Source organism: Lactuca serriola, chromosome 6 (genome assembly GCF_051521515.1).
Source record: "Lactuca serriola cultivar US96UC23 chromosome 6, Lser_US96UC23_V15, whole genome shotgun sequence".
In the NCBI taxonomy this organism is placed as follows: domain Eukaryota; kingdom Viridiplantae; phylum Streptophyta; class Magnoliopsida; order Asterales; family Asteraceae; genus Lactuca; species Lactuca serriola.
This window is the reverse complement of record NC_136413.1, coordinates 125,729,659-125,750,165: the sequence shown is the minus strand read 5'-3', so window position 1 is coordinate 125,750,165 and position 20,507 is coordinate 125,729,659. Positions and strand designations below refer to the sequence as shown.

Here is a 20,507-nt window from a genome sequence, read left to right as displayed (position 1 = left end):
ATACGGTGAATACAGTCACAAACATGATGCACCAACATGGAAAACAACACAATCAATTGCTAATTGCCTTATTTATATAGGTAGTATTTTAAAAAATTATATGTAAGGTATTTTAATATTATGGTTTGATGTTTGGTATTAAAACTACATTTGCTTTAGATTGTACTTTTTAGAAATTATATTTAATATTTGGTATTAAAATTATACTTGTCATATTTAATATTATTCATAATCTAACCCAATAACCAAAATTCTCGACCCCTTTATATTGTCATATCAATTAAATTGGACACACTTGAGTTTCAATGTTACATTCGCCACTAAAAAACAGTGAAATCAACAGAACTAATATCATAGCAATTCTCAAGGTTAATCTTTTGCTCTCATGTGGAAATAGACTTTCTGATGCGAATTACAATTGCAAAGTTTTTTTAAAAACTAAAAACCATGCCATTTGAGAATGTGCATGATAAGAAATTTAGAGGTTTTCTATTTCTTAAATTAAGCTTCGGAAAACAACTTCTAGACAAGGTTTTGAGAACTCTTTATGTCAATTAACTTAATCGATTTAACCTTTCCCCAAATTTGACCAAATTATACACAAAAAAAAACCCTACATAATGTGCATTACTTTTTCACTTGCAACTTAAAATATATTCCAAAGATTAACCAAGATTACAATCATATAAACAAACCCTTATGTGGATATGTCAATTACATCTCCCAACAATCACTATTCACAAGACTATTTTGTAAAAATGGTTAGCAACTTACGAAATCAAAAGAACATAAAATACAAACTGATCTATGCTTGAACTCAATAACGATAGTAACTATGATCCATATTGTAGTTCTCCACATTGTGTTGTGTCTCATTGTATTGATCCATATTGTAGTGAAAGATGTTCTCATGGTGTTCATATCCATAGTGATAAACATTAGCCGGAGGTCCAACTTCATAGTGTTGAACAGTAACAGATTCTTCTTGTTCTTCTTGATCTAAATGATGGGGTGGAGAGGGAGAAGGAGAACGTGAACGTGAACGTGAACGTGAAGGAGAAACGGGTTCAGAAGCGAGTTGACTCGGTGTGTCAGGTGGGCTCTTCTCGACTCTAACCTCTACCAATTCCACTTCTTCAAAAGAACGAAAAATCGGGTGTAAGTAGGCATCGGCCAAGAAAGCCTTGAGATTGATCTCAGATTCAGAAGCTTTATCCTGTGTATCCTTCTCCATTGCTTCCTAAAAAACAAACCACAAGAAGTTTATAGGGAATGCGAAGTGCGAATTTTACTAAAATACCCTTCGTTATCATTGATGACAGAATTTTTTTTCGCTTACCTCGAGAGGGTATTCTCGGAAAGCAGGTTCAAAGCGATTCTTGCAGTATTTGTGGAAAGTTAGGGTTAAAATAGGTAATGCGACAAGCAATGGAGTCGAATTTGCAGCCTTTTTTGTGCCAAGAAGTCCCAATAAAAGCAATTGGGATATTAACAAGCTTGCGATTATACGAGTATGAACATGTGGCCAAAATGCAGCTGCACTCTCGTATTGTTGATTGTACACGTTAATTATCTGCATTTTGAAAAAAATAAATAAATAAATAAATGAAACTCTTTTATCCTTTAACATATACACCCCCACCAATGGGTCCCACAAACATGAGGAAGGTAAATCGCAAGTCACCTCATTACTACTAGGACAAAATAGTGGTATTTGAACATTTAGCACACTAGGTCACTTATGGGCTCTCACCTCAATTAGAGATGCACACAAAAACCGGTTTCACTATTCAAAACCGGATCCAATCCGAAACCGGATTGGGTCAAAATCGGTTTTGACCAAACCGGATCGGATCGGATTTAAAACCGGATTTTCAATCGGATCCTAATCCTATATTCCAAATCGGATTTGATACCGGATCGTAAACCGGATTCGCTAAAAACCGGATCCAAATCCGCCCCAAAATCCAATTAAAACTCACTAAAATCGGTTTAAACCGGTTTCAAATCGGATTATAATCGGATTCGGATTTTGGTTGGAACCGGATCGGATTTTTACCGGATTCGGATCAGGTTTTGACCGGATCAGATTTTTGATGACGTAAGCGAAACCGGATTGAATTCGGATCGGATCGGATTCGGGTTTTGTGCATCTCTACACCTCATTACTACTAGGGCAAAATAGTCATATCAAACAACATTGTTTCAATCAGATGCAATGACTGACTGAGAACTGACTAGGGGTGTAATCAAGCCGAGTCGAATCGAGCATTACCAAGCTCGAAACTTGACTCAAATACATAACTCCATTCGAGCCTTAATTTCAAGCTCAAGCTCGATAAAGTAATCAACAATTTCGAGCTCGACCCGACTCAGTTAACTACTAAGAAAATAAAATTACATTAATTTACAAATTACAATAGAAATGTGATTAAGCTTGTGAGCTCAACTCCACTCTAAATATGAATAAAACAAAGGGTAAATGTGTAGATATAACAATGCTCAATTAAGCTCACGAGCTTCACGAGCCAAGTATTTCAATACTCAAGCTCAGTTCGATAATATACTCGAGTAGCTCAAGCTCGACTTGACCCGAGTCGGTTTGAGTCGGTCTCAAGTAATTACAACCCCAGATCTGACCAGTCAGCAACTATCAAACAGCCCCTGATATTTTTAGGGTTTTGCTATAAATACCCCCTCGACTCACATAAATAGTCACATCAGGGTATACAAATAAGTATAAAAATTGCCGTTTTTTATTACAAAAACAAGAATAAAAGGCGACAAAAAATACCTGGTGGCGATAAACGAAGTACGCAAAGGCGAAAAACACGAGAATGAAAGGAAGAAGGATTGGAGTAATGACAGCGTATACGATTCCCATAAGGAAGTATAATTGAAGAGAAGGAATAGTTTCAGGGAAATCTACACTCCCAGGGTCCATTGCTTTTTCTCTATCGCGTTCGGTTTTCACAATGAACATGTTCTTTAAGTGATAAATGACCAACGGTTTTAACCGAAGAATCTCTGCTGCAATTCCAGCCCACCCATCAACCATTATATATGTAATAAAGAAAGTCGCCTTCATTGGAATTGACACCCCTATAGTCCTCGGAATCCTATATTAAAAAATCAATGAAAATGAGTTGAGTTAACCCATGTTTTGAAAACCGGACCGGACCGGCCGGTTCAACCGGGAACCGGTCCCGGATCCGGTTCTTTAAGACCAAAAAACCGGTATTCGTTTGAACCGGTGAAAACCGGTCCGGTTGAACCGGTAAAACCGGTCAAAACCGGAAAAATATTCTTTTTTTTTCATTTTTTGTATTTTTTTTATATAATTAAATATAATTATGACATCATCCGGTTTTTCCGGTTTTTGAGACCGGTTGGACCACTTGAACCATCGAACCAGTAAGACGACCAGTTCGGTCTCCAGTCCGGTTTTCAAAACCTTGGAGTTAACTTTTGACATATAATTTCAAAACTAAGTTACACTTTTCGTCCATATGGTTAATCAAAAGTTACGGTTTCAGTCCAGATGTTTGATTTAGTGTATATTCATTACATGTGTTATGTGGGCACTAAATGAGATGGTATTCCCCTACATTACTATATGTATTTAATTACAATTGGGAAATGAATAGTATACTCTTTGGGTTTGAGACTTTAGCCATAACACTTTCGTATGTTGGCAGGTTTGGTCCCTATGTAGAAAATAAATTACAAAAACTGTCACTGTAATTTACAGAAACGGTCCATGTGAAGATTTTTTTTTTACAGAAATAATCGATGTGTTTAAAAATTTCGTGTGTTGACAGGTTTGGTCCCTGTGTAGAAAATAAATTACAAAAAACTGTCCCTGTAGTTTACAAAATAGGTCCTGTGAGGTTTTTTTTAAGTAACGGTTCATGTGTTCAAAACTTTCGTATGTTGGCAGGTTTGATCCCCGTGTAGAAAATAAATTACAAAAACTGTCCCTATAATTTACAGAATAGGTCTCTGTGAAGATTTTTCTTTACAAAAACGGTCCTTGTGTTTAAAAAGTTACAAAAATGGTCCTTTCCTTAAAGAAAATTTATAGACTACACCCCCTACAAGCAGGGGTCATATCACCATATTTTGGCGACTAAAATTGGAAAAAGACTATGCTTTAGGGACTACTAATGCGAAAAAGTATAACATCTGGATTGAAACGATAAATTTTCATGAAGTATGGGGATGAAATTGGAATTTACTCTACTTTTAATACATTTTGGAAAGGAGAGTAAGGAAATATTACTCTGTAGGGGACTGGTGAAGGAAAGAATCAAGCTGTTCAAAAGCTGTTCCTGCTACAATACTTCCCAAAAAGACATTCACAAGCATGAAATAGTAATATTTTGCAGCTGTTCTTCTTTCCAAAACTGAAAATGCCACATGTCCTTCAATTTTTGACATAACCATAAGAACAGAAGGAAGAATGTAAAGGAAAAACTTGAGAGCAAAACCAGGGAGAAAACCCTGGAGGAAAGATTTGATGAAACTCCTGAAAATTCAAAAAATTTAAGATCGTTTTAAGTTGGGTTCGATGCAATAAATAGCAATGTTCTTTTCATATATTTGTTTATTATAGAATCCAACTTTCATTTCTTCCTATTAGAGCATTATATATATATATATATATATATATATATATATATATATATATATATATATATTGATAAATCTACCGATTTTAAGAAAAAGTATAAAAGTAAATTGCTATTTCTTGAATTTAGTGGTTTAATAAAAGTATAAACTTGAGTTAAAGATGAAGAATTTACTTACAATTCAACTACAGGCCTAAGGAAAGGAGCAACTCTTTCAAGACCTTCAAGATTGGCAAGAGATTGAACGAATGCAATGGGAATCAAGTAGAAGAATACAAGAGCAAAGAGTAATAATGATATAACAAGTTTACGGATGCTTAAGGAAACAAAGGGTATAGCAAGATTTTTCCAATAAACATCACGAGGTTCTGGGGCCCACTTTGTTAACCATAGAGTCGGGTTTTTGCTTTGATGTGTTTGTGCACATACTGCTGCCCCCCATCGAGTGTTGAATGATACAAATGCAGCTGGCATTATGCATTTTGGATCTTTTAGTACTTTTTGTCGCTCCATTGTCAACTATCATTTTAATAACAGGTAATAAATTAAACAAGAAAAGAAAAGATGTGAATTCGATCAATGTTTGGAACTAGAATTTAGCATGTTTGACCTTACGGGCCTGTTTGTTGTACAGTGACAGTGGCAGTGGCAGTGGCAGACAGACTGACAGTGACAAAGTGACAATAATAGTGACAAGTGACAAGTGACAAGTGACAGTGACAGTGACAGTGACAGTGACAGTGACAGTGACAGAGCGACAATAATAGTGACAATGACAATGATAATTACAGACTGATAGTAACACATGACAGTGACAGTTACAGACTGATAGTAACAAGTGAGTGACAGACTGACAGTGACAAGTGACAGAGATAGTAGCAGACTGACGGTGACAATGAAGTGAGACAAAATTGCAATTTTTATCTCAACCGAAAATGTGGGACAAGGACTTGCTCTGGATCTTTCATTTTTGCAAAAAAGACGTGAATACCCTTCATATCTCATCATCAAAAGTCAAAACTATCCCTAGAATGTTTGTCTGGTCTCATCCCTTCCAATCATGTTTTGTGTAACAACCGTAGCCTACAAAGTCAAAGTATATTCCGGATGTTTCTAGAACAAATGAAATAGATATATTCATGAGGGAAAAAGTAGATAGTTTTAATAACTATAAACCACTTACTCTTTCATCAAACTCTTTAATTTGTTGTTTGTAGTATTCAACGGAATCTACCTTCTTACCCCAAAGTCCAAGGAAACCCGTCTAATGATCAAAAAGAAAATTAAAGTTAGTATTTTTAGAATTTAGAGCAAATTTAAGAAGCTCAAATAGGTTTCAAATTTGAAAATTTAGAGTAGCTACCTTCATAGTCGGTCGCTTTTCAGGGTTTCTTTCATATTTAAGTTGATTGTAGTCTAACCAATTTTGCAATCGATGTCTTCTCCTAACAAGTCTTCCAAACTTGTTTGCATTGTAAACAACCTAAAATTACAATAGTTTTGGTTTAATAGTTACATAACAAATATTCATCATACTAGTTAATGCTTGTGAATGAACTAGTATGTCAATAAGACAAAAAGTGCAACTTTTTGTCCTATCAAAAAAGGTGGGGATAAAACTCCTTTTCGATTTCTTTTATGTGCAAAAGACATAAATACCCTTTTTACCTGGTGAGACAGATAGTGATCCGGGTGGTTCTTTTTAAAGAAACTATCAACACTATCGGATACAGAACGCCCCGACACATGTGGCACATTCCTCGCTAAAACCTACAAAAAGAAATTTAAACTCTTTAATACAAAAAAAATTATAATTTCATAAAACAAAAAAAAAAAAAAAAAGACATTTTCAGCTTACTGTAAATTGTTCGGCTCGCCTACTTTTCGAAGCCAAAAACTTTAGTCTCATTGAAGCTACCATATCATATTCCTTGTAGAGCATGTAGCATATCCAAGATGTAAATAAATACATCATTGAAATGTGTGCAAAAAATCTGAAAGTAGAAAATATAACCTACGAGACATTAATATAACTGAAACGCGTTATTTGAGTGATATTAATTTGTAGTGTTGAATTTTATGTATAAAAATATAAATCGTGAAGAATTTAAACTTACTTGAGAGATTTCGGTTGAATATTTGATATTGAAAGCTTGTCGATGTTACTGACTACTAATTCTTTGCTGAGGAAAAATAAAGTCCCACCCGATACGTTGACTGGAACAAGAATCAAGAGTGCGACAATAGTGATTGGTCCAAAAATCTTTAAGCTGTCAATTACAATAAGATGATGTTAAAGATTAATTATTTATCCTGTTGTTTAACTACTAATCAAATGTCGTAAATACCCTTTTCACGAAGGAAGATAATCTTGTTGACCAAAATTAAAAAGCATAAAAAACTACTAATAATGGTTATGGGTATATATATACACAGGAATCAATAAGCTTTTCTCAATCGATTCACAATAAAGTCGAATATTTTACTATTGAAGCTCAAATTATGACAGATTCTACCATATTAACAAAGACCCATTAGAGAAAAAGATAAGATAGATAAGATTATCCCAAATTTCACAATCTTTTTTGAAGAGGGGTTGTCGAATTGTGATAACTTAAAGAACAGTAAAATCCCAATTCTCACAATCTTTCTCAAATAATTCACAACTAGCAAGAGTATAAGACTAATTAAGCTAAAATTATGAACAATTTGACATATTGAACGAAAACCCATGTAAATTTTCAAGAAACCGACATTAAAAGCCCGGACTTTCGATAAGTTTCTCCACAGAAATTGCGCAATTGTGATTTATTGTGGAAATAAACGAAACCCCATGTGAAGAAAAGGATAGTTAGAAGTACCCAAGAATGTAAATCCTCAAGAAAACAGCAGAATCAAGTCCAGCATGTTCAATGATCTCAGATTCCTTCATCTTCATAGCTTGAGGCATCCAATTAAGGAAAGTAAGGTAAGTAGCGAAATTGAGATTGACAAATTTGCCAACGAAGTTCCCCCTGTGTCTAGGACTACTCCTAGCTCCATTGATGTACCATTTTGGGAAGTAAACTCTGTCATTAACGGGTTGAAGTCTGAGAAAAGCAAAAGCTAAAAGGAATGCGAAAGCGCCGATGAGGTTTATCAGTGCAGAAACCCCAATATCCTCAAGACTTGCCATGAAAATGGAGATAGAAAGTTTAGAGAAAAAGGTAGATAAAAGGTGGAGATTGGAGAATGACAGAATGTGAAATCGAAAAGACTTCTTTTGATTGATACGAGTAACAGAATATTTTTGTGTAATGGTTCTTGTTTTGGTGTCATATGGAAGGTGGGAAGGGAATAGAAATGGGAAATATATTTTTTTATTTATAGTTTTTATTTAGTTTTTTAAAGGATTAAATCATTAGCATGATTGTTGCAATATTTTATGGGTAAAAGTTTAAAGAAATAGATTTTGGTTTTATTATATGGTTTGATCTTGCTTAGGTTTTTGGCAACTATCTTATCTTTTTGCAGCACTGTTGATAGTGCAAATGCGGTGGATTTTTATTTGTTTTTAGGTTCACGGATTCCGTGACATAGTTGACAAAAACGTTCTCCCTTTTTATAATCACATTACCTTTTTGTCTTTAAAATACCATGAATTGTTAAGGAAAGATACGAAATTGAACAAACGTTTGTAATATGCACAGTTGACATACTTTTAGACTTTGGTTATGTTTTGAATAGGAGTTAAAAATTAGTTGTTAACTGAAAAGTTTGTTGTTAACTGAAAATTTAACTCATAAAATGACATTTGATAAACTAGATTGTAAGTTAGTTGAGATATAGAAGAAAAAACACAAAATATGTTAAGATAATAAGTTTTCGATAATTAATTAAAGTATATTTGAAATATTTTTAAAAAGTTTTTAAAAAAAAAGTAGTCTAACTTTTTGAAAAACTACATTTACCTTGCCGCAGTTTAAAAAAGTTTAAGAATTAAATTAATTTATATAAGTTAGTTGACCAAAGTAAACCTACCACCTAGTTATGCATTGTTTTGGACCTTTTGGTTTAATTAGCAGTTATTTTGGTTCTAAATATTTATACGCATGTGTATTGGCTTTTACAAGTGGGGAAAAAGATACAAATAGAGTGGTCAATTGGTTAATCATGAATTGTTTGTTGTGTTGTGTGTGACCCATGTGAGAGGGCATTTAATTGCTAATTTGACGCCATGATGTTGGCTTTATGGACCACATTTTAAATTTATCCAAAATTTGGTACAAAATAAAATTATATTTGTAGGATATATTGAAATTTTGAAAAAGGAATATAGATATCAAATGATTAAATTAAGCATGTGAAAGTTCATATGTATTTTTACACCTACAATCAAGGACAATCACAATTAAATTGATTTAATGATTATTTGAAAATTATATAGTAGACTTCTATTCGAATATCACAAACTTTTTGAAGAACTTGGTATCAAAACCGATCAATCAAATTTTGTTAAAGTTTTTGAATAAATACATAGAAATTTCCTATAACTAAGGAAGAATAAAACAATTGTCTACCTAATACATAGGAACAGATAAATACGTAAATTGGATAAAGAGATAACAACTAATTAATTTCAACACTCCCCCTCAAGCTGGAGCATGAAGATCACGAATGCCAGCTTGTTAAGTAAGAACTGGAGTCGTTCAGCACCCAAGGGCTTAGTAAGGAGATCGGCAATCTGGCGTTTTGATTCAATGCAGAGAGGCTTAATGTCACGGGAATCCACACGTTCGCGAACAAAATAGCAATCCATCTCAACGTGGTTTGTTCGTTGGAAGACAGGATTGTTGGCTATGTGGCGCGCAGCTTGATTGTCGCAAAACAAAGGAGTAGGATCGGTTATATAAATATTGAAATCTTGCAACAGCCATCGGAACCAAAGGACTTCACTAACAGTCGTTGCCATGGCCCTATATTCTGCTTCAGCGGAGGAACGCGAGACCACGGACTGCTTCTTTGTCTTCCAGGATACTGGGGAGCCACCTAAGAGTAAAATGTATATGGTACGTGATCTTCATGTAGTAACACAACCGAGCCAGTCGGCATCACAATAAGCAACAATATGACAGTCTCCATGTTTGGGAATGAAAATTTCTTGACCAGGGGTAGCCTTGAGATAGCGCAAAATTCTAGTAACTGCCTTCATGTGTTCCTCACGTGGGTCAGAAACAAACTGACTCAAAATGTTTTACAGAATACGCGATATCGAGTCTAGTAGCTTGTAAATACAACAAACGACCAATGATGCGTCGATATTGCTTGGCATCAGTTCAAGGACTGTCAAGAAATTTGTCAATCTTCGTGTTTTGTTCCATGGGAAACGTACTAGGGCGACAGCCAAGTAGATCGCAATCTTCAAGAATGTCAATAGTGTATTTCCGTTGGCTCATGACGAGACCATCTGAAGTTTTTGCTACTTAAATTCCAAGGAAATATTTGAGGGGACCCAAATCCTTGATGCTAAAGACTTTGTCGAGATGTTGTTTAGTAAAGTCAATCTTGGAAACATGATTTCCCGTGATGATAACATCATCAACATAAATAAGAAACAACTGCAAACAAATCACCATCTCGAATTGTAAAAAGAGAATGGTCAGCTCGAGACTGCTTATAACCAAAGTCAACTAAAGCATTAGTGAACTTTTGGTACCATGTATGTGAGGCATGCTTTAAACCATATAATGACTTCTTCAATTTGCAAACACGAGTGTCATCCCGTTTTGAAAACCCCTGTGGAATTTTCATATAAACATCTTCTTCTAGTTCGCCATGTAAAAAGGCGTTATTGACATCCAATTGATGCAACTTCCAATTCCTTTTGACAGCGACCATTAAAAAAAAACGAATTGTCACGAGCTTAGCAACCGGGGTAAAAGTATCATGATAATCCACACCTTCAAATTGGGTGAAACCCTTTGCTACTAAATGCGTTTTATATCTTTCGATGTCACCATTAGGCTTATATTTAATCTTGTAGACCAATTTAGAGTCAATAGCATGTTTGCCTTCTGGTAAGTTTTCTAGAGACCACGTATCATTTTGTTCAAGGGCTTCAATCTCATTTTGCATAGCTTTTCGCCACCTTGCATCCTTCATGGCTTGATAAAAAGTTTTGGGCTCACTATTTTTTGTAATGGCTACCAAGTAAGCTTTATGTGAGTCAGAAAAAGCATCATATGAAACATAGTTAGCAATGGGATATACCGTCGAAGAAGGCTGATCAGGGGCGGTTTGCATGTAGTCTATCGAAGGTAGCAGCTAGACATCAAAATCACGGAAGCATGCTGGTTGACTTCTGTTTCTTTTTGGTCTAGCCAGTTGATCTTTGTTGTCAACGGGCGTAGTGATATGTTCCTCTTCAAGTATATCTTGTGTAACTATGTTGTGAGTTTCAGACGAGCTATGAACTTCACTTTCATCTTCAAAGATTTGCCCTGTCAAATCGCTTGAAGAATAGGTTTCCTCATCAACCCGAAGACCCTCTTCACTAAAACCACTTTCAACGGTGTCTTCATGCCACGTGGGAATTTCAAAGGAATCCTGATTGTAACCCTCTTTCTTCAGTTTCATATAAGGAAAAACCTTTTCAAAAAAACGAACATCACACGAGATTACAATCTTTCCATGTTCCACATTATAAACTTTCTACCCTTTGGTGCCAACAGGATAACCAATGAAAACTCCTGATCTTCCTTTTGGTTCAAATTTGTCTCCCCCTGTCACTGTACTGTGGTAATAGGCAAGACATCCCATCGTTCTCATTCCCTCATAATCAGGTTTTTCACCAAAAATAATTTTGTAAGGAGTTTTATGGTGTATAACTTTAGATGGCAATCTATTAATGATGTAGGTAGCTGCTTCAATACATTCACCCTAGAAATTTTTCGGTAGGCTTCCTTGGAACATTAAAGCGCGAGTTGTCTCGAGTAAATGGCGATGTTTGCGTTCCACCACCCCATTTTGTTGGGGTGTGTACGGGCACGCAGTTTCAAATAATATTCCTTCTCGTGAATAAAAATCTTTCATTTTGTTAGATGTGAACTCCCCTACATTGTCACACCTAATTCTTTTAATTTGCTTCCCAAACTGAGTTTCAATCATCTTGTGAAAGTTAATTAAACAATCACTTACTTGATCCTTATGTTTAATAAGATAAACCCAAACAGCACGGCTATAATCATCAACAATGGTGAGGAAAAAACTTGCATGAGTTGTTGAAGGTATACTATATTTGCCCCACACATCACAGTGAATAAGTTCAAAGCATTCATTAGATTTAATAAAACTCTTAGGAAAAACAGAACGAGTATGTTTCGCTTTCACACAAGCATGGCAAACATCATCTTTAAAATTAAAGGAAACGTTTTTCAAAAAATCAATATGACTAAGTTTCGAGATAGTGTCATGACCAAGTCTCGAATGCCAAACTTCTCCATGAGTCTTCAAATTCATGGCGTTTCTATCATCCTTTAGTACACTCATTCGATATAGACCATGCACGCATTTACCCGCTCCAATCAACTTCTTCGAGTGTAAGTCCTGCATTATACAAAAATCCGGGTAAAAGCCAACAAAGCAATTTAGTTCCTTTGATGGTCGACTCACGGATAATAGATTGCAATTAAATTTGGGAATATATAAAACCCCTCTAATTTTAGTTTCACTATTTAGGGTGGTATCACCCGTAGCTTCAACAGAGATGCTTTCTCCATTTGGTATTACCATGGGTGTTTCAGAATAGGCCTTTGATAGATTTTCAAGCATATCACATTTGTGAACTATGTGATCAGTCGAGCCCGAATCAATGATCCAATTATCATTTTTCGCATTGGACTTACCTGCCATGTTAGCTTTGCATGATACATCACCTTGTGTCTTTTCATTTGATTATGAAAGATGCTTCAACAAAACCTGGTACTGATTGTTAGACAACGCTCCTATGTTGGATGTTTTACTGTCGACATGTGCTACTTTTGATTTTCCTTTCTCATTCTTCGTTTTTCCAGGTCACCAATCTAGATATCCAATAATATTGAAACAACCCTCTTTCTTGTGACCATCTTGATCACAAAAGGTGCAATGTTCCTATCTGGAATCCTTTTGCCCACATTTATCTCTAATATTATTTTTCTTATTAACATTATCGCGCCTTTCCCGAGAATGAGTCTGGAATGCAGCAGGTTTAACATGGCTTTCCTTGGATGCTACAATTGATCGTTGTTGCTCATCTTTAGACGCAAACCTGTAAGCCTCTCTGAGCGTGGGATTTGGTTTCATCGAGAGGACTTGAGTTCGAATGGTTGAGAACTCATTTTCGAGGCCCATAAGAAACTCATATAAATGTTCCTTTTCTTGAAATTCGTTTAACTGTTTTCCGATTTCACAAGTGCATCGACCACAAGTACATCGGGGTGTGGTTAAGACCGAGGATATCTCATCCCAAAGGCTCCTAAGTGTCATATAGTAGGCCGGAATAGAATTTTTACCATGTCTTGTTATGGTGAGCTTTTGTTTCAATTCGTACGCACGGGGAGCACTCTCCTTACCGAAACATTCCCTTAGATCAGCCCAAATTTCTGCTTAGGTATTGGCGTATTTGACACTGCCTCTGATGGTCTTTTCCATGGATGTCGTTGGCCACCCATTTATCATGGCATCACATCGCATCCATGGCATGTAGGTGTTGTCCTTTTCATCAGGATTCGGAATGGTTCCGTCTACAAAACCCATCTTGTTCTTTGCAAACAGGAAGTTTGCCATCTCTTGAACCCAATCACTGTAACTGTTATCGGTGAGGGGATCGTTGGTCTGCATCTGTCTTGGCGAGTCGAAGGCATGGATGTAATACGGTGAGCTACTGTCAATCGTTTCATTCTTGGGGTTTGATGTTCCTTCGTTGGTCATGGCGCTGGACTTAGGGTTGACAATTTATCTGGGTATCCTGCTCTGATACCATCAAGAACTTGATATCAAAACCGACCAATCAAAGTTTATTAAAGTTTCTGAATAAATACATAGAAATTTCCTATAACTAAGGAAGAATAAAACAGCTGTCTACCTGATACATATGAACAGATAAATACGTAAACTGGATAAAGAGATAACAACTAATTAATTTCAACACTTTTATATTAAAGTAATTTGGATTTTTTTTACCAAATGATTGTAGTTATAAAAAATATTTACAAAAATGATGTAGCTTGAAAAATATTTACTAAAAGGTTGTAAAATATATTTTGGAAATATGTTTTTTATATTAAAAATAAATTTGAAGTATATGAATCCATGTTTCTTCCTTGTCTTCTCTCTCACCCATCTTCTTCACCATTTGTTGCCCACTGGAGCTAATGATCCAGTGTCATCATCCTTGTAATCAAGCGATTCAGAAAAGTTGTTAAGCTCTCTTTACACGACTTTGCATGACATATCATCTTCTTCATCGTCTCCAACGTCCTATTTTTTCAAATATTAAGTTATCGAGTCATCACACCCTCTCACTTCCGATGACGATGGTTACCTCCCACCGGTAAGTTACTATTAATGTGTAAGAAGCAACAAAATCGAAGATTGGAAAGCATTTAAGGAGATTCACAATTTTTCTAGTCATATATTTGCGATCTGGTTTTCTTGTTTGGATCAAGCAGAAAAAAAAATAGAAGATTAAAGAACATTTTAGGCAATATTTTCCAATTTCTTTTAAGATAAATGCTATAAAATTAGTCCTTTGTCGGAAAGATTTCCCTATTGTCGTCTCAAATTTATCACCATTTTAAACAAAACGGTTATTGCTTTATGTTGTTGGTTTCATTGAAAACTTCCCATACACTATATATATTGTGCTACATGGAGGAAGGACAAGAAATGAGAAGGCATATAAGAAGGAACTTCTACCACTGCCAACTAACTATTTTACAAATACAGTCACATACAACAAAAATTAAACAATCTTTCGACTGGAAGATCCTGCACTACAACGATTGGACTAAGATAAGAGTTGCACAATAGAGCCAAATCAAACACTCTAAAACTATTTAATCTTTATGGCATGAAACCTAACGTATTCATTTAATAGTTAATTAACATCAATATAAGCCTCACATGACACAAAGCAAGCAACATTTGAGCAAAAATACCAACAAGCAACAAGGCATCATAAATATCAGGAAATTCTAACACGTAATTCTTGAAGATCCTTAACCCACTCAACAACGTGCATCTCTAAAAGTTCAACTATCATGCATATAAAGACATCTCTCATAATCAAGCATCCTATCATGTACTCCTGAGCATATCCTTAGTCTTATTCTAGCATGCAATCAACATATAAGCACACTAAAGCATAACATTCATGTATGGGTGTTTTGGGAATTACTTACTTGAGCTCTGTTGATTGCATGCATCACAACCTTTTTCTATGTAAAAACCTTTTATAAAAATCGTTTTATTTAAAAAATATTTTATTAATCCTCAGTTTGAGTTTAGAAACATTGGTAAGTGTGCCCAAATCCCTCAAACCAAGGCTCTGATACCAACATGTAAGGTCCCAAAAATACTAGGAAAAAGATTTCATTTTTAATAACAACCTAAACCATTCATTCATTGTTCAAAGATAGCCAAAGTGTAATATGTTTTCAAACATTAGAGTAAATCATAAAAAGATAGCACGAAATAAAACTCTAGGGGATGCAGTGTAATCAAGTCGGGTATTTCCCTTTAGAACCAGAAATACAACATGTAAAACATGAAATTGTAAGCACAAAGCTTAGTGAGTTCCCTTAAAATACCACATACCATACATAACATTGGTCACCGCCCAACATAACAGGCCCCCACCCAACGTAACGGGTCTCGCCCAACATAACGGGCCCTGCCCAACATAATGGTCCCTCCCCAACGTAACGGGTGCCTCCCAACACAACAGACCCCCACCTAGCATACAAACGGGCCTCACCCAACACACAATGCAAAAGTCACAAAGACAGTTAGCATCCTACATCGTATAATGAGAAGACTTACCTGATTCTATCAAGCAAAATCCTGACAATGCTATTTTCGCGAGACATATGAGCTTCTCCCTTTCTGCACCTCTATAAACCATACCAAATAACTCTACTTAGATTACTTCTTGATCACACGTATATTATACTTTATTTTTACTTTTACTTCTCAAGACTTCCTTGAACTATCATGTTGGGTACCCATACATATTTTTTTCATCTTTTATTCAGTCTTAGCGCATGAATGATCCCAAACATATGTTTAAGGGCTTACTTCTCGTTTTAAATACTCACATCCAAGTAATTTGAAACACATGATTTTGATTATATTTTTAAGAGTAAAACTTTAGCTAAAACTCAAGTTTAAGGGATTAAAAGTGTTTAAAAGTATAGCTCTTAGGTTTGTGAATTGCGAGACAAGACTCGGCAAAAAGGTTGTCATTTCTTGGTTCTAGACACCAACATAAGATCCAATGAATTAAGAATGCTAAGAGTTATTCCTAAAAACATTAAACAAGGTTAAAAACAAATTTGTAACTCAAAAGAAGGAACCGAACCCACATAATAACAAAATACTGAAACACAAGTTCACAACGAGATTTCGAAGCAATCTAAGGCTATATTTTTTTTCAAATGTACGATATTTCTCCTCATTAGCGAGTCTATTTAGTCCAAAGGTGGGTCATTTGACCCACCTAGTTTTAAAATGTTTATTACAAGTTATATATAAAAATCATTTGTGACATGACCTACTATGTTTTATAAACAAAGATTTAAAAGCCGATGTTTTATATTTTATTAGCCCAAAGTTGAATTCATTTAGTTTAATGGATTTAAAATTGGATAATAAAAAGAATTAAAAAATTCGTCGTATTCCTCCCGACCACTGGTTCACTGTCGTTTCCTTTGATGCCGCCAAACCATTGATGAGCGACAACCTTCCCTATAACAACATGAAGATTTAAAACAATTTTTCATTTGTCCAAACATAACATATCTCATATAAATCAACTCAAATTCTAGTGTATCAAGGTTATCACAGTAAAACATATCCCAGAATCTCAAATACAAAATCCTCAGGCAGTGTATACAAATCATGTCGGTGCCTTCCCACGATCCTCGCTGGTACCTAAAACACATATCACATAACATGGTAAGCATAAATGCTTAGTGAGTTTCCCCAAAATACCACAAACAACACATAAGCCACTTGAGGCTATAACTCGGTAAGACCATCTGGTCAATGTGTCTCAGCGGGACCCTCCAGTCCCGTAGCTCGTTGGACCCTCCGGTCCGGTCTGGTTGAGAACCCTCTGGCCTCGTAAATCATTGGACCCTCCGATCCGGTCTAATAACACATATCATACATAAATCACAAAGCACATAATCTCAAGCAAGCATATAACACGAAAGACCCTCCGATCCGCACATAGATACCACTCTAGGTAATGTATAGTGAGAAGACTCACCTCGCCAGATGTCTAGAAAACTCTCGTGCTCAAATCCCCGATCTAGCCTCCTCCTATCAAAATGATAATATCTCAAATTAATACTCTCATATGTTCTCATCTCTAAGAAATGGGTAGAAGACCATTCTACCCCTACATGGCCTCTCATGAATCAGTTTGACCAAAACCCTAAGGTCAACGGTAGTCAACTCCAGCTAAGGGTCCAACTATGATCAGACTCTTCGAGTGCACTCGGGTGACTCGGCGAGTCCACGCATGTCCTATGAATCCTCCTAAGGTCTCACTCGACTCGTCGAGTTAACCTTCCACTCGACGGGTTACCACTGAATCGCGGGGCAACTCAATCCGACTCATCGAGTCCTCTTATGGACTCGGCAAGTTTCCTCCATGGAAACACTCATTTGACCTTCTGAGGTCAGATCTGTTTCTCTAACATATAGATCTGGCCTTCTAGCACGCAAAAGTCACGTAAAGGTGCAATCTTTATGTCCATACACCACACATCTAGCTCTAAATGATAAAATAACCCTTATAATGGTGTCTTAGGCTAAATCTTCTTATGTGACTACATACAGCTTGACTCATGGGACTCTCTGGACCTCTCAACGTCCAGATCTGAAGTCTAAGACTCAATGGGACCTTATATACTTACAATCTTACACTAAAAGGGGGTAAAGAAACCTTAATTTCATGAGGTCTAATAATCATATGAAATAGGTACAGATTCAAACCTTAAATAGCAGACTAGAATGGAATAGAGGTAGATATGAGCTCCTCTGGTTGATTTAGCTTGAACAACCTTCTCTTTCCTTGCAAAAATGCACCAAGATGATGAAAATGGCTTCCTCTTTCACTCTTAACTCTTTGGATCGATAAGGGTATCTCAAAGGGAAGGGTGGCCGCAAATGAAGGAAATAAGGGCCTTTAAATAGGTCTCAGGTCCTAGGATTTAGGGTTTCTGTCCACAGCGCAGACTCGTCGAGTCGACTCTCCGACTCGTCGAGTCCCTTTATTAATTCGAGCCATTAATCGCGACCCTACTTAACGAGTTTAGGCGTCAACTCGTCAAGTCCCCCTTTATAACTCAAAAATAAATACTTAAATTTATGATACCTGGAAATCCGGAAGTTACAATTCTCCCACACTAGAATCAGAATTCACCCTCGAAGTCTCACTCTGCAAACAACTCTGGATGTTGCTCCCGCATCTCCAACTCTGGCTCCCAAGTTAGTTCGGACCCTCTCCGATGTTACCACTGGACCTAGACCAGGGGAACCTCTTTGTTCCTCAAAACCTTGGTCTTCCGATCCAAGATCGTGACTGGCTTCTCAATGTAATTCAGGCCCGCATCTACCTGAATATCCTCTAGCGACACCACCGTCGTCTCATCGGCTATACACTTCCTCAACTGGGACATGTGGAAGGTATCATGGATTTGACCTAACTCCTCGGGTAGCTCTAAATGTTGTGCTACCTTGCCCACTCTGGTGATCACCCTGAAAGGACCAATGTATCGGGGCCCCAGCTTGCCCCTCTTCCTGAATCGGATCACTCCTTTCCAAGGAGATAGCTTCAGGAGTACAAAGTCTCCAACCTGGAACTCGAGCTTGGACCGCCTCCTATCCGCATAACTCTTCTGGCGGCTCTGAGCCGTCAGTAACCTCTGTCTGACCTGTTGTATCTACTCAACCATCTTAAGCACTATCTCCGTGCTATCCATCACTCGTTTCCCTACCTCTCCCCAACAGATGGGTGTCCGACACCTCCTCCCATATAAAATTTCAAAGGGAGGCATACCAATACTTGAATGGTGGTTGTTGTTGTAAGAAAACTCAGCCAAGGGTAGGTATGTGTCCCAACTTCCACCGAAGTCCATAACACATGCTCGAAGCATGTCCTTGAGCGTCTGAATCGTCCGCTCACTCTGCCCGTATGTCTGAGGATGATAGGCGGTACTGAAGTGCAATCTCATACCCAACTCCTCATGGAACTTCTTCCAGAACCTGGAAGTGAAACGTACATCTCGGTATGACACAATCAAGATCGGCACTCAATGCCGCGACACCACCTCTCTCACATATATCTCTGCCAGCTTCGTCAGCCGATCCACAATCACCCAAATTGCATCAACACCCCTCGCGGTCCTCTGTAGTTTGGTGATGGAGTCCATAGAAATATGTTCCCACTTCCACTGTGGAACCTCTAGTGGCTGCAACTTGCCATGCGGACACTGGTGCTCGGCCTTAACCCGACGATAGGTCAAGCACCTCTCCACTACCCACGCAACATCCCTCTTCATGTAGGGCCACCAATAATCTCCCTTCAGGTCCAAATACATCTTAGTGGCCCCGGGATGGATCGAAAATCTTGATCTGTGCGCCTCCTCCATCAGCATGCTACGTACCCCGCCCATAAACGACACCCAAATCCAAGCCTAAAAGGTCATAAGCCCTCGGCTATCGGTAACAAACTCGGATACTTGCCCATCACCCACTCTGTCTTGTGGTTCTATGGTCTCACAACCTCTGTCTGGGCCTCTCGAATGGTATCCAACACTAGAGTCATCACCATCATCCTCATACATATATCTCGAATCAGAGCACTGTCCGCCCTGCGGCTCAGAGCATCGGGTACCACGTTAGCCTTGCCCGGGTGGTACAGGATCTCACAGTCGTAATCATTTACCACATCCAACCCTCTCTTCTGGCACATATTCAGGTTGGGCTGATCCATCAGATACTTCAAACTCTTGTTGTCCACGTGTATGGTACAGCAAACCCCATACAAGTAATGCCGCATATCTTGAGGGCGAACACCACCGCCCCCAACTCCAAATCGTGGGTAGGATACCTCGACTCATGAGGCTTCAGCTGCCTCGATGTGTATGTTATCACGTGCCCTCTCTGCATAAGCACCGCACCCAACCCCGATATCGACGCATCACAAGATACCACGAAATCCTCCATTCCCTCCAGAAGGGCTAACACCAGGGCTTCGCATAATCTCTAGCGAAGAGTCTCAAACAACGTCTGCCGCTCAGGAGCCCAAGTAAATACAACGCCCTTCCGGGTCAATCTGGTGAGGGGAACGACAATTTTGGATAAATCTCTGATAAATCTCCGATAGTATCCGGCCAATCCCAAAAAACTCCTGATCTCGGTGGGGGATCTCGGCACCTCCCAACTCATAACCGCCTCAATCTTGGCCGGATTGACCAATATCCCATTCTGATTAACGAGGCGCCCCAGGAACTGAACCTCTCATAACTAGAAATCACACTTGGAGAATTTGGAATAAAGCCTCTCCGATCTCAACACTCCAAGGATCTCTCTCAGATGCTCTTCATGTTGCTCTCTGGATCTTGA

The 20,507-nt window shown here is 37.5% G+C and overlaps 2 protein-coding genes across 3 annotated transcripts; both read right to left on the bottom strand.

Moving 5' to 3' along the window:
• Positions 1-631: 631 nt before the first annotated feature.
• LOC145056761 (hyperosmolality-gated Ca2+ permeable channel 1.8-like) lies at positions 632-7,947 on the bottom strand. Of its 2 annotated transcripts, XM_079004481.1 has the most exons (11): positions 7,493-7,947; positions 6,749-6,901; positions 6,490-6,625; positions 6,300-6,401; positions 5,995-6,114; positions 5,815-5,895; positions 4,810-5,150; positions 4,283-4,528; positions 2,795-3,119; positions 1,340-1,573; positions 632-1,240 (listed from the first exon to the last, which is right to left on the bottom strand). In XM_079004481.1, the coding sequence occupies exons 1-11, from the start codon at positions 7,804-7,806 to the stop codon at positions 818-820; spliced, it is 2,475 nt and encodes an 824-aa protein (XP_078860607.1). In that variant the 5' UTR covers positions 7,807-7,947; the 3' UTR covers positions 632-817. The 2 variants fall into 2 exon arrangements, with proteins under 2 accessions (XP_078860607.1, XP_078860608.1); XM_079004482.1 differs by lacking the exon at positions 7,493-7,947 and having other exon boundaries at positions 6,490-6,645; positions 6,749-6,871.
• Positions 7,948-13,256: 5,309 nt separating this feature from the next.
• LOC145060128 (uncharacterized) lies at positions 13,257-13,580 on the bottom strand. Its single transcript, XM_079007848.1, has one exon. The coding sequence runs from the start codon at positions 13,578-13,580 to the stop codon at positions 13,257-13,259; it is 324 nt and encodes a 107-aa protein (XP_078863974.1).
• Positions 13,581-20,507: the final 6,927 nt, after the last annotated feature.